The sequence below is a fragment of the Setaria viridis genome, chromosome 8 (genome assembly GCF_005286985.2).
Source record: "Setaria viridis chromosome 8, Setaria_viridis_v4.0, whole genome shotgun sequence".
Classification (NCBI taxonomy): Eukaryota; Viridiplantae; Streptophyta; class Magnoliopsida; order Poales; family Poaceae; genus Setaria; species Setaria viridis.
The window spans coordinates 9318893-9334373 of record NC_048270.2 but is presented as its reverse complement, the minus strand read 5'-3'; the positions used below and the strand labels follow the sequence as shown (position 1 = coordinate 9334373).

Below are 15481 nucleotides of genomic sequence, written 5' to 3'. Positions count from 1 at the left end.
CCATTTTCGGCCTGTTCGCTTCAGCTTATTCAGCCGGCTTATCAGCCACCAAACAGTGTTTTCCTCTCACAACAAATTAGCCGTTTCAACTTTTCAGCCGGCTTATAAGCTGAAACGAACAGGCCCTTTAATTTTAAGGCAAAAGGTATATCTCACCCAAGTGAAATACGGCCTTTCCTCACTTGATTTTTCCTCACCGGGATTTGAGCTCCTGCGAGCAGCTACAGCGAGATTAGGGGGTTCGGGAGTTAGGGTTTCGAGGTTTCCGGGATTAGAGTTTCGAGGTTGCTAGGGTTGGGAACTCACCAGCAGTGGGAGGCTGACTCGGCAGAGGTAGCGGTCGTGGGGGTGCCGCTGGCGAGGCAGTGGTGGAGGGCGGTGCTAGGACGGGGGCGACGTAGCCGATGGCGGTGGTGGCAGGGGCAGCGGTGGTCGAGATGGCGGTGTGCCGCTGGAGACGGAGAAGGCGGCGGCGAAAGGTGGGGGTGGAGGAGGGAGGAGGGAGGGGCGGTGGTGGGAGGGTGGGTCTCGCTGGTGCCGGGGATGGCGCCGGTGAGGCAGCGGGGAGGAGGCAGTGGGCGTCGGCAGATGGAGGCGAGCTGATAAGGTTGGGTAACCGGTGAAGGAGATAAAGGAGGAGACTAGTTCGATCTCGTCCGTCGATCTAGGATCATATGGTCAAAAAATCGAGTGAGGGAAAGGTTAATTTTACTCACCCAATAGACGCTCCCTTCTAATTTAATTTAGTCTACGCTACGCGTACGTGCTTCTAAATATCTCAGATCATGGTCTTAGCCTCGCAGTCACAGGGAAAGGATGATTCCGAATTATCTCATTAGCTTAGTAAAACATGAAAATTAAAGTATCGTTCCACTAGTTCATTTGCAATAAAGAACTTCCCTAATATAATGTGATGCTTACATACTCTCTTAATGAGTTAATGTGCAGCGATGGATCCACGATTTTGGACTTAGGTGTAGTTTGTAGTATAGCACTACTGTTCCATAAAAAAAAACAAAACCATCCATGATGTCAAATAACGAAGCACAAATATTTGGTCCTACATCAAATAATTTGTTCTATAGTGTGTTAGCGAGAAAAATCAACGACCTTTTCGTCTCCAGGCATGCTAAAATCCAATTGAAAAGTTCATTTTGCTATCTTCAATTTTGGCAAAATGTCAGAATTGTACCTTTGGAAATGAAGGATGGCATGGGATGGTAAACTGTAGGACGAAATTTATGTAGTTGACTTCTGCACAACTTGCTTGATTGCTCATAATTACATGAGCTTCAATTGATCCCCAGAAAATAATCTCAAATACATGTACACCCTTTTTCAGATAAAAAAAGGGAAACAAATGGGCAACTTGGCTGGCCTTTGCATATAGATCACGCTTGTGTTAAGCTGGAAAATATGCATGCAGACGAACCCATGCTTGTTCAATGCAACCCTTGTTGTTGCATGCCATGACCTCGTGGCCTTTGCCAATGCCCATGCAAATAAATGTGGTTGGGTCCAAGTTTGCTCTGCAAACTGTTAGTCCTATATTTATTTGGAGAAGCCGATAAATGTTGTTGTTGTTGTTGTCTAGCGCATTGTGGTTTATCCATCAGCAGTGGTTTCATACAAGTTTTCACCGCTTCTATAGCTAGAACATTAAAGGACATGCGCATGATTTCGTACAAATTGAAAAGAACATCAAATAAATTCGCAAAAGAAAGAGGAAAAAGAGAACATCAAATAAATTCGCATAAGAAAAAGGAAATGGGGAACATCAAAGAAAGAATAGGAGGGAGAAGAGAGAACAGGAGGGGAGAAAAGAAAACTGTTAAGAGAAAAGCTGAATAGCCCAGCTGCCAAATGATAAGGTGATGAAGGCAACGTCTTCTCCGCATGTCACACACACAAAAAGCAAGTACAACCTTACGTGTTCTTCTATATATATTTCCCATCACCACCAAGAATGTCAGCAAGACATCGACATAAGTCCTGCAACGCATCGTCTTGAAGTGCTTGCCTTGCCCACCATAGAAAAGTGGTAAAAGTCTTGGGCATTATTGGGAAGGGCGGGAAGATAAACGAGAGTGCAATTCAAGAAATGCAAACATCCGAAAAGATTCACTGCCAGTAGACCTCCTCAAGTCATTGGTGGATTTGGATGGTCATGCCTCCCCATAACTTGTAGCAAAGTTTCATCGCTGCCCCTGCGTTAGGTCGTTCCATTTGAGGGTTTTGTGTTAGTTTAAGTTGTCAACGGGTGTTGTTTGCTTCATGTTGTTGGTAGAGTTTTTGTAGCTAGTCGATGTTTACGTTGTTGTTTTCCTTATTCAATCCCTCGGGGTGTTCGCCTAGGTATCAATATAGCCATAGGGAGCCATATATAGGGGCCAATGCCCCCCTCCGGCCAGCAATGCAAATTCCCACTATAAGTTTCAAATTTTGACTAAATTCCTGTATTAGCGAGCGAGGTTAACAGCAATTAATCATCGGCCATCAGCACGCACATGATTACCCATATATGAACAGTGGAACACGATCGAATGATTAAGCCGTCGTCAGCACAACAGTAATGACCAGATGCACGTACGCCTCATGATTGATGCCTGCCCGCCCGATTAAGAGCCTTGCATTGCTCCATCACCGTAGTAGTGCAATAATTCCCAGGGCGATCGAGGAGACACGGCGATCTCGCTGCCCGATTCCGTGAGCTGAACCTGGACGAACGCGTGGGTCGTCAGCCTCTCCTTTTTACGTCACGGCGCTGGCGCAGGTGCGTGTACGAAGCGGCCGGATGAATCGTACGGGCGTTTGGGGTTGGGTGGGTCCCAGGATATCTGACACTGTCGTTGGAGGTATCAGCATCAGGAAACTTCAGGCTCATGTTCCTCTGATACACGTCAAGCCTTTTATATGGATTCCTCGTTTGGTATGCACACAAGAATCTGTTTTGTTTTGTTTTGTTTTGAATGCATATCCACACAAAGACGCGTACAGCATTCTTTAGGCTCTTGTTTTTGTTTGATTCTATCAATGATTGAACTTCTGATACTGTGGTTTGTTACTTCGAGTTGAAATTTAGATGTGGTGGAAATAAATTAAAAGACCTTTCTATGGTAGTTAAAACCATTGTCATCAACAAATTTCTTTATGAACAAATACACGACAAACGGGTGAGTGAAGTTATGTCTCCAGATTGTGCCGATGCCCACCGGAACAGCACCCATTCATGACTGACAATGGGTTAAACTTGTAGGACCCTGCATCTTGCTACTGCAGAAAACAAATTGTACAGAGCCTCCTGCTAAGTGAGTTTGTTTATTGTAAATGGAATCACATAGAAGAGGTGAAAGCAGGACGAAACTTAGGAGGCATTTGGATGAGCTTATCCCAAAACGGTTTCACCGGTGAAGCTAAAGTCGGTGAAGTCAAAAATACTAGCTTCGTCTGAATGGCTTCTAATTCATTTTAACTCCGGCTTACAAAATGGATTTCACGCTATAGTGCCGTCTGAATGGCTTCTAATTCATTTTAACCCCGGCTTACAAAATGGATTTCACGCTATAGTGCCTTAAATTAGCGTCAAAATCATAAAACAAAACACTTGCTCTCTGCGGTAAAAGGCTACAATTATGTCTCTTCATTTCTTTTGCAGCCATATATATATTTTTGCAATTGCAATTGAACTTCTCATCCATGACAAAAAACAGAAAGAATTACACATCATACTTATTGTTTTTACCCACGTGAATTGCACGTGCTGGCTAGCTAGACCTTTTGCTAACTACCAAGAAATTGCACACTGACACAGGACCAGAGATGCCCAGAAACAAAGAAGAGAATCATCAGAACATTCTTAACCATGATTATGCTCTCTAGAATACCTCATTAATCTATATGTTTTTTGGGAAGATTAATCCATATGGATTTCTAGTATTTCATCACACCTCTTAAAACCAAAGGATGTGAAGAAGATGCATCAGCTGGGTGGTGGGCCCGGGATTAGCAGTGCCAGACAGGTAGGTCCCAGAGGTTGCCCTGGGCCCACTCGTCATTGTCCGCCGCATTGCCCTCCCATACAGGCGGGGCCATGAGCATGGCCTCGGCCAGCTCAGCCCACATCTTGGGCGACTCGGGCGCCAGCTCGTCGGTTCCGAGCAGGACGTCCCAGGCCACGTCGTCGCCGAGCAGCAGGTCCGGGCTGCCGGCGCTGCCGCAGCTGTCGCCGTCGCCGCCGCCGCCGCCGCCACCGGCCAGCATTACGAGGTCGGGCCGGAACCGGACCTGCGCGGCGGCCTCGAGCGCCGCGGCGCGGATGTCGTCGGGCTCGGCGGTGGCCGGGCGGCGGAAGTGGTGGACAAGCGCCGGGAAGTTGAGCCGGGCCTCGCGGCCGCGGAGGTGGAGCGCGGCGACGTCGTGCGCCACCGCCGCCATCTCCGGGGACTCGAAGCTGCCCAGCCAGATGCGCGTCTTCTTGCCGGGCTCCCTGATCTCCGACACCCACTTGCCCCACTTCCTCTTCCTCACGCCCCGGTACTGCCCGGCGACGTCGCCTGCCGCCACGCCGGCGGCATTATCAATCACCACCTCCATTGTTATTGCAGTGACCAACCGAGCAAGCTTGTTCTTCCTCCTCTAGCTAGTTTCTTGCCAGGAGCTGAAGTTGCAGTGACCGAGCTTGAGCTATGTCAACAAGGTTAGTGAGATGAGAGAGAGAGTTGGTGTTGGGATTGGGAGGTGCATGTGTGGATGTATATATAGGGAGAGATGAGGAGAGAGAGAGGGAGGGAGTGAGGTGTGAAGGAGTGAAGATGAGAGAGAGGAGGGGGGGGGGGGGGGGGGGGGAGGTGTCGTTGAAAGCGCGCGCATGGGTGCATGCATGGGAAGGAGGAGGACAAGCGAGGTGATGTTTGAGCTGGGTGGAGACAGCTGGAGCCTGATACGTGTCCCTTTCCGAATTTCTTTTTTGTTCATATATATATTTATATATAGGGGTGTTGGGATATAAATAAAGTTTTAGAGAGAGAGAGGGGAGGAAGATTGTGCTGATGCATTATCCACCGGCAGAAGGATATCATCAGTCATCAGAGATGTTGGTTTGCTTTAGCAGGGGAGGGGAGCTTCCTGGATAGTGCAAACGTCTTAATTTGGAGGCTAGCTCGCTTGGATGTATGTACTCCGTACTTGTCATTCTTAAGATTTGTGGCACCTGAATTTTATACGTTGGTTTGGAGCTATATGGAAAGTTGGGTTTCGCAGTGTGGCTATCTGAACATCTGTACTTATTTTGAACTCGAAATATTTCTGTTTGGCGTCTTAGTAACAATTGTTCGTTCATGGATTTGGAATTCAGGGAACAGTGCCAATTGCCTGGTGACAAGTAACATTGTAATTGCCTGGTGACAAGTAACATTGGTGGAAAACTCACCTTTAGTCCCGGTTGGAGAGACGTGTAGATTTTAAAAATCCAACCGGAACTAACTACTCGGAACAAAAGGCTCCCATCTTTAGTCCCGAGTCATTCACTCAGTACTAAAGACCCCCAACCGGGACTAAAAGGTTCCAAAAAAATAAAAAAAATGGGACCGCCCGCGTCGCCCGCCCACCCGCCTGGAAGAATGGGAGAGAAGGAGAGAAAGATAAGGAAGAGGATAAGGTGCCTGGAAGAATGGGAGAGGCCTGGTCGCCCGACTGCTTGCGCGAGATATAGGAGAGGAGGAGAAGATAAGGTGGAGAGAGAGGGGGTCGCGTGTAAAGAAGGCGTGTTACCAACCGGGACTAAATGTCCCACCAGATTCCATCATTATTTCTAGCCATTACAGCCGGCACTAAAGGGGCTTTTAGTCCCGATTGATATTACTGACCGGGACTAAAGAGCCCCCGTCGAAGTTGGTTTTTGACCCGGGACTAAAGGCCCTTTAGTCCTGGGTTTAAAGATAATCCGGAAAAAAAACGTTGGATGGAAGGTCCCTTTTCTACCAATGTAACACCCCTTCTCCAAGGGCGCCTCCTCCCTAGTCAAAGTTATAATAAATGGGAACTCTTAACATGAATCTAGAAACTCAACTACCTTGAACTCAAATTAGATAGCTCTTGAAAAAGTAACTTTAATCATGAAATAGAAAAAGGTTTAAACACAGCAGCACCGTACCCAACGAACAGGGATAAGCAGTGCCAATTTTTATTTGTGATATTTGTCGCCGATTACCAGTAATTACTGATCTTATCAGCAAGCTCTGATAAGAAAATCATGTCCAGATATACAGCATGTAGTCTCAGTAAATTTGTCAAATTTGATATGGCTTTTCTTATTTTCAGTACAATTTTATCCGGAAATTGAATTTATGTGCCAATATTTTCCAATTACCGTTGATATATCGTCTAACTGGCCTTATCAGCCAGCAGAATTAGTTTAACAACTCATAGAGTCAACCCTGGTTGTTAGTAACAACCCAATCAATATGGCACATATATATGAATTCTTGTTTTGCAGGAACAAAAAAGCTGGAATTCTTTGAACTGCACTAATTTCCCTTCATAAAAAACATAACTAAACATAACTATACAAATAAATAAAATGTTATATCTAGGTAACAGTATTTGGCTCGCACATCTGGTTGAATTTTGAGTGGCTCTCCATCAAACGAGGAGGCAATACTTAATAATTGAGATGCACAAGGCAACGTGACATTTTGACCACGCGCACGCACCGAAAACACACATCAACTTTTGGCTGTCCAAAGAAACCTTTTGTGGCACTCTCAACACAGCTGTAAATACAGTAGCATCAGCAATTTAAAAACCTCTCAAGATACCAACACAAGATGTGGTTTCACTCACCAATCAACACGTGTCAGGCTAGTGGCCCTCCACGTCACCCAGCACCATCCACGATTCTCGTGTCCTTGTATTTTCACGTGTTCTTATTTGACAAACACGTAGCGGAGTCAATCTTCACCGGATTCTGAGGTGGTACTATACGCGACTTGGAACAAGAAATGCACATCGTCAGATGACTGAAAATCTTTAAATTATGCATATTTTGCATAACACATGGCAAACCTAGTATAGGACCAAGAGAAACGTACCAGCTGATCCTTCAGGAGTTCAGGGTCATTATCCCCAAAATCCGTTTCTCAAACTGATAGAGATGGGCAACTTTTCTCTCGTACGGAGTAATATAGTTTGATGGGCATTAGATAATAAGCTCAGTTTAATCTCAGGTAGAAGCTCACAATCTAGGTAGGAAGAATTTGCTCATCCTCACATATGCATGAATGGAAACCTTATAAGCTCAACTAATATTGGTTTCAGATAACATGTGGCAAACCTAAGATGTAAAAGTTGAGCTGTCATCACATCCTCGGCACATCTCGAGAATCCATGTTTCATAATGTAACTTTTATCTTAAAAATTTGATATATTTAGTTACATATGAATTCGATTTCTATCCTTCCAAAAGATTGCAAGCTTTAAGTATTGTGTGTGATCCTGAGGATCTTGCTGGTGGAGACCCATATCTAGTTAGAGAGGTGAACAGTGTTCAACACAGAAAAAAGGGCTGTCACCATCACGTACGTCGTTGCGGCCACACGCATGGGTGTTTGGTGCTGTGGAGAGGCTGGCTTGCATTATGCAGGTAGGAGGAGCTAGCAGTGGCTAGCCAAATTCATGAAGAAAGCGAGAAGGCATGGGGAGAGACAGAAATCAAGTGAAACGACAAAAGGAGGAGGCTGCTGTTGAGGCGACACGTGGCATCATGGTTTGACCGTAGCCTTGGTTTTGTCCGTACGCCTCCCCACCGCCGGTGTGGGCCACGGGCAGGAGAGCCAAGAGCCATGTGTGTGTGTGTTTTCACATTGACCAGCGCACGGGGGTACCGGTAGCTCCCAAACTTGGCTCAGAATACACTTAAACGCAGTTTAACAGATTTCAACTTCCAACTTTGGCGTAAAGTCTTTTTTTATCGGAATTTTTTTTAGTTTGGAGCGGGACTTCTAGGTGATTGTCAAATACTATGAGAGTAGTCACCCCTCCCCCATCAATTTTTGTTTTTAAATACATGACACTTAATGCAAAACTAATTAATTTATTTGCAGAGGGAGTGCCTCTTATCTAGCGTGAAGCACCGAATGGCCAAAACTATATCTATTTCCAAAAATCTAGTATGTTTTCTTATAGTTTCTCGAGGGAAGCTATCATCAGACATTCAAGATAATACTCCCTCTGTTTGGAGTTATAAGGCTATTTTGTTTTGTTAGCACAAAGATTTGGCCGGTAATTACTCTACTAATATTTTTTTATGTGATAAGATTGTTGAATGAAGCCAATTACATCACCTTTTCGTTTACATAATTATGACTGGAGGGTAAAAATGAACTCTGAGTGTGTGCAAAAACCTTGCAAATAACCTTAGTAAATTTGAATTTTTTTTTTATGAATAGCATACATGTAACTAACTACATTTATGAATAACATGTAAGACCTTGTAAAGATTGAATCAAATGGATAGTTATTTTCCGAATTTTGCTTAACCACCATTTTTTACGGCCTACTTAAATTTTGGTTGAGATAAGGTACAACGTGTTGCTTTCTTATGTATCAAAACAAACTATGGTTTCTGTTGCAATTGAGGAAACACATTAGAATAATCAGCTATTTCGGTAATAAGAAATTTTAATGAGGTTATAATAGTAACACTACAAACAATGCAAGTGTGTATCTAAACTCTAAAGTTTTAGTCTTGGGCATCTGGATAAACTTTATTTTTACAAAAGACTCCCTAGACACCTTATACCTAATTTATATTAAGGAATACAAGAAGAGAAAATTATATTCAAATTTTATAAATTCTTCTTTTCCACATAGATCCCAAACATAGCCACTTTTTGTTGTTCCCTGTCACAATCATCCTGCCATTAGTGTGTAACTGACAGAGAACCAAGCAAAATCTGGATGAATCCCAATCGCACGGTGGCTTTTGAACACGGTAATAGTTGGCAAGCCACAATACAACCCTCTCAGAACATCATTCACCAGCACCGCCCTCTAGTCCTCATTCTACCTCTCAAGCGAGCCACATGTAGGAACACTAGTATAGAACTTACCTTCCATCCAACCTTTTTTATCCCGGTTGACTTTGGACCTAGGATCCAGGTCAAAAATGAGCCACCGACGGGGGAAGCTTTAGTCCCGGTTGGAAAGACCAACCGGGACTAAAGCTACCCCTTAAAGTTATGGTTGTAACAGCTAAAAAATCTAGCACCGACAGTGGGAGCCTGTTGGAAATTTCAACCGGGACAAAAACCCCCTAGTCCCGGTTGGTAATTCCAATCGGGACAAAAGATTTAGTTCCGGTTGGTGTCTTTTGTCCCGGTTGGAGTTACCAACCAGGACAAAAGGCGGGGGGGGGGGCTTTTGTTCCGATTGGAATTTCCAACTGGGACAAAAGCTCCTTGCCTATAGATTCCCCCTTTTCCTCCCCGAGCCTGAGCTACTCCACCAGACCGAGAGCTTCTTCCTCCTCCTCCACGGCGAGCAAGCAACCTTAGGGAGGCGCTGCCTGATTTTTTTTCCTCATTTCCGTGAGGATTTCGCTCATCCAAAGTGTTGTAAAGGTTAGCTACTTCATCCTCCCTTCATTCATTGTTATTATGCTTTGTTTTATGCTTTAGAGATAGAGAAAAATAAGTTTTTTTTAGAATGAGGGACAATGGAGAGGATTTTTATTTATACATGTTTTTAGCTAGAATTTGATGGATAGCTTGTTTGTTATATATGATTCATATTAGGTAAAGAACTTGATCAATATTAGGTATGAGAAAAATTAGATTAAATGTGTTTTTAATATTTAGTCATTGCAATAAAATTAAGGTAATTTTGTAGGTGTAAGAAATAGAATTTGTTCATTACTATAATTTTTATTTCTTTGATCAATGATTTATTTATCTCATGTTTATTGCAAGGACTAAATATTATAAATACATTTACTCTATTTTTTCCCCTACCTAATATTGATCAAGTTCTTTATCTAATACGAAGCCCTATGTTTATTTTTCATGTAATACGACGCAGATGGACCGGCAATGGATGTACCACCTCCGCTCCTTCAATCCTAGAGAATAGTATCTACACATGGCATGAATGTGATTACACTATTCTCTGGTATTGGTGGAGCGGAGGTGGCTCTTCATTCTCTGGTATTGGAGGAACATTCTAAAGAGCTGGTTCCTCTGCTCCTCCAGTACCAGAGAACAGTGTCTGCACATGGTATGAATGTGCTTACACTATTCTCTGGTACTGGAGGAACGGAGGTGGCTCTCCATACACTTCGTAGAAGATTGAGTCATGTGCAGAGATGGCTTGGAGGGCGAACATTCTACTATGTTGTACCATTATTTTAGGATAATTGACTATGTGAAGTCCACCATGGAGCGTCTGTAATCTTTAGTGTATATGTATGTTTATTGTCTTGTTCCAGAATTCTAGCATTTTTCTTTTTTTCGACCTAGTGAATGTTATGAATGTTGATTGGTGTAATTTTCATGTGAATTGTTTTTATCTTTATGAAGGTTGATTGGTGTAAATTATCAATATTGATCAAGTTCTTTATCTAATACGAAGACCTATGTCTAATTCTCACATAATAATTTATTTATCTCATGCTTATTGCAAGGACTAAATATTATAAACACATTTACTCTATTTTTTCCTACCTAATATTAATCAAATCTTTATCTAATATGAAGATCTATGTTCATTTCTCACGTAATAATTTATTTATCTCATGTTTATTGCAAGACTAAATATTATAAACACATTTCTATATTTTTCTCTTTCATCTAATATGAAACCCTATGTCCATTTCTTACATAATACGATGCAGATGGACCGGCAATGGATGTATAACGTGGACAGACGGACCAAGGAGTTTGTTGATGGCTTGCATTATTTTCTCGAAGTGGCCAAAGCCAACAAGCCAAAGAGGGGATTTATATGTTGTCCATGCTTCCAAGGCAGTAACAAAAAAGACTACTCTTCATGGGGGACTGTTCACAGCCACTTGTTTAGATACGGTTTCATGCCTAACTATTTGGTTTGGACCAAGCGCGATGAAAGAGGGGTTATAATGGAAGACGGTGAAGAAGGGGAGGATGATAACAACATTCCGGACTGGACTGCAGGCCAAGCTTTTGTAGATACTACAATGGGCGAGGCTGATGAAGAAAGAGTTTGCAGAAGACGGCCCTATTGATGATCTTGGTCAGGTGGTACAGGATGCACAGAGAGCCTGCGGAACTGAGAAGGAATCAAAAAAGTTGCAGCACATGATAGATGATCATAAAAAATTGTTGTACCTAGATTGCAAGCAGGGATATAAAAAAATGGGTACCACACTGGAAATGCTGCAACGGAAGGCAAAAAATAGTATGTCCGATAAAGCATTTTAGGGGATATTAAAAATTGTAAAGAACATTCTTGCCGAGAATAATGAATTGCCGTCCACAACATATGAAGCTAAACAGGTTGTTTGGCCTCTGGGATTGGAGGTTCAGAAGATACACGCATGCCCTAATTATTGTATCCTCTATCATGGTGATGAATACGAGAAATTGGATGCTTGTCTGGTGTGCGGAGCGCTGCGGTATAAGATCAGGCGAGATGATCCTGATGATGTCGAGGGGCAGCCTCCTAAGAAGAGAGTTCTCGTGAAGGTGATGTGGTATTTCCCTATAATACCACGTTTGAAGCATTTCAGAAATAATGCCAATGCTAAGTTGATGGGATGGCACAAAAAAAACGTAAGCAACATGAGATGCTAAGACATCCCACGGATGGGGTCCAGTGGAGATCAATTGATAGAGCATTCTCGGACTTCGAAAGTGATGCAAGAAACATAAGATTTGGTTTAAGTACTGATGGATTCAATCCATTTGGTGAGTTGAGTACTAGTCATAGTACTTGGCCTGTGACCCTATGTATGTTCAACCTTCCTCCTTGAATGTGCATGAAGCGGAAGTTCATTATGATGCTGGTGCTTATCCAAGATCCAAAACAACTCAGCAACGACATTAACATGTACCTATGACCGTTGGTTGATGAACTTTTACTGTGCTGGAAGGAAGAAATTGTACGTGTGTGGGATGAGGATAAACAATAGAGTTTTGACCTACGAGCATTGTTGTTCGTAACCATCAATGATTGGCCTATGCTGAGTAACCTTTTAGGATAGACAAACAAGGGATATGAGGCTTGCACCCACTGTTTCGATGACATAGATAGCATGTATTTGAAAAGGTTGTGTATATGGGCCATCGTCGATTTCTTCTTACTAACCACCCGTTAAGAAAGAAAGAAAGAAAGGGATGCATTTCAAAGGGGCGTCAGACCATCGTAAAAAACCTGCACACCGTAATGGAAAGCGTGTATTTGAGATGATAAAGGATGTAAGGGTAGTCTTTGGAAAGGGTCTTGGTAGCGAACCTATTCCAAACAACGATAATGGATGTGCACCCATGTGGAAGAAGAAGTCTATATTTGGGGTTCCAACATCACGCCACGAGGGGAGGCTACAGGGAATGGGCACCCTTGGAAGGAAATCAAGTTTGAGCAATGATAGTGATTTGTTCCATAAAGCACACTTCACTGTTTTGCAACAATCATTCTTGAAATATGAAGTTTGCACATTTTGTACATTCTATAACATGAATATTTCATGGCTTGTTTTTTTCCCACTAAAGTGCTTGAGACATGAACAAGGCAGTAATTCATGTGGATACTACGTTTGTCAGCACATGAACTGTTTTGTGCGGGACAAGGTGATATCGTCGGAAAATATGCATGTACGTAAAATAAAACTATTAATAATTAATTGAAGGTGACATTGTCGGGAAATATACATCTACGTAAAATAAAACTATTAATAATTAATTGTTTTGTACCTCCTTATATTTAATTGTTGGTGTAATATTGACATATTTCCAAATTACAGATGATGCAAATTAGAGAAGAACTCTTGGAGAAGGAATGGCTTTTGGTAATCCAAGAAGGTCTTATAGGATTTCTGATGGACGAGGTGATAAATCCCGTTGGAGAATTTTATTACGATGGATATTCAATAGCCGAATCGAGCAACACCACGACGGAAGGATCCTAAGAATGAAGAGGACAAATTATTGTATATATAGTAATTGTATAAATACTAGTTTGATGTGTATAATATACTAAGAATTCTGTATATATATATATATATAGTACTATCATGAAATATATGTACGATTTGCATACAATACGAGCGTATACGTGTAAGTAGTGTACGCTAAGGATGTATATATATGTGAAGCAAAAATTAGTATTAATATGGAACAAAATGTAAAAAAAAAGTCTTAGGGGGGTACGTGCATGTGCATGCATGTACCCCCTTTAGTCCCGGTTCGTAAACCAACCAGGACTAAAGGGGCGCATGCTTGCGTCTATGTAGCAGCCCCTTTAGTCCCGCGTGAATCAACCGGGACTAAAGACAGCCCCTTTTGTCTCGAGTAGATAGTCCCAGTTGGAATTTTAGGATCTATGACCCTATTCAACTGAGACTAAAGGTGGGTTTTTCATCGGTGGGAGTCGAAGTGGAAATCCCAATGGTAGAAAACGGACCTTTAGTTCCGATTGGAAGGAGTCAAATCTCCTGAAAAGCCATCCAGGATTAAATGTTCGAGACAAAAAGGGGGTCCTTTAGTCCCAGGTCATCCACCCGAGACTAAAGGCCCCGTTTAGTTCCGGTTGGTGTTACCAACCAGGACTAAAGAATTTTGAAAATAAAATAAAAAAAGCCCACGCCCGTCGATCGGCCACCGACCCGGCCTCCGCCCGTCCCGCTCTGCTTCCCCCGCGCCTAGCCTCTGCCCGTCCCGCTCTGCTTTCCCCGCACGCCCCCTTCCCGTCGCGCTGCCTCCGCCTCGGCTCCCCCGCGTGCCACCTCCGGCCCGCCGCCACCCCGCCCCGCCGCCTCGGCTCCCCTGCGCGCCGTTTCCGACCCATCGCCATCCCGCCCCACCCCGCGGCCACCTCGGCTCCGCGCGCCCGGCCACCCGCCTGCGTGGGAAGAAGAGAGGATAAGGAAGGAGATCAGGATAAGGAAGAAGGAGAGAGGGAGGAGAGGAGGAGCTGTGGACCTATGGGTGCAAGAAGAGAGGAAGAAGGAGAGAAGGAGATAGCGTACCTGTGCGCTGTGCGGCGAAGGACCGCCGATTTAATGTGGAGAGAGTCTGAGAGAGAAAGATCGAGGAGGTGGAGGGCGTGTGGAATGAGGGGACGACCCTTTTCTACCGGTTGGAAACACCAACCGGGACCTTTGGTGTTTCCAACCGGGACTAAAATATTAATCCCGGTTGGAAACACCAATCGAGATTAAAGAGGGGTCTTCCCTGGTTGGAAACACCAACCGGGATTAAAGGGGGGACCTTTAGTCCCGGTTGGTGTTTACAACCGGGAGAAAAGGTCCGTCAGGGCCACTAGCCTTTACAACTAGGACTAAATAGGCTCTTTAGTCCCGGTTGATGAGCCCACCGCCAGTTTCTGAGTTTTAGTCCCGGTTGGTGAACCTTTAGTCACGGGCTAAATATTAACCGGGATAAAAGGGGTGGATGGAAGGTCAGTTCTCCACCAGTGTCCATCCCTATGCAAGATTGAGTAAATTTTTTGTTTTATTTCTAAAAATAGTCTTCATCAATATATGGTGAAGGTGATTGCGGATATTTTGTGGGTCTAAGCCCTGCAAATCTATAAGGACAGCAAGGAGTCGATCTTGTGGGCGCACATATATTGCACGTAGGTCCGATCATGTCGAAGCATAGCCTGGATGCCGCAGTTTTGTACTCCCAATAATTCTATATTATTTTATTTATAAATTAATGAGTATTAAGTAGCTAGGATGGAATCATGGAAACCTCCGGACGCTGCATGAACTGTGGAAGCAATAAAAACTCACAAACGATTAAATGGGAGCAGTACTTCTGGAACATTTTCTGTAGCATGGATCCTTTAGGAGTTTGATATGATCTACCCAGCTACAACCTGAATTTCGGATCTAAAAGACTTATTATTGGAGACATCTGCAATTATGTATAGTAGAATATCATAAAATTGAATCCAACATTTACAGGGAGATTAATTCAAAGCTAGGAAGCACACGAACTTTTACAAAACTTCCTGTGACATATCTCTATTTGGTGACGCAAACTTCACAAAACATTCCACAGGAATTTCATACATAGGGAAAACTCTTACAAAGGTTACTATGGCCTTTTTTTATTTTGTAACACAAGCTTCACAAAGCAGTCCACATGAATTTCATATACAGGAAAAAATAAACCATAAATACTACTTCCTCTGTTTAAAATTGTAGGTCATTTTAGCTTTTCTAAATACGTAAGTTTTGCTATGCAGCTAGATATAAGTATGTTTAGATACATAGCAAAATATATAT

The 15481-nt window shown here is 43.2% G+C and overlaps 1 protein-coding gene across 1 annotated transcript; it reads right to left on the bottom strand.

Moving 5' to 3' along the window:
- Positions 1-3628: 3628 nt before the first annotated feature.
- On the bottom strand, positions 3629-4790 carry LOC117833698 (ethylene-responsive transcription factor ERF024). Its single transcript, XM_034713292.2, has one exon. It carries the CDS (start codon positions 4591-4593, stop codon positions 4003-4005), a length of 591 nt encoding a protein of 196 aa, XP_034569183.1. The 5' UTR covers positions 4594-4790; the 3' UTR covers positions 3629-4002.
- Between the last annotated feature and the right edge of the window lie 10691 nt (positions 4791-15481).

Excerpts from the sequence above, each read along its gene's own strand:
- LOC117833698 (XM_034713292.2), bottom strand. The coding sequence starts at position 4,593 with ATGGAGGTGGTGATTGATAATGCCGCCGGCGTGGCGGCAGGCGACGTC.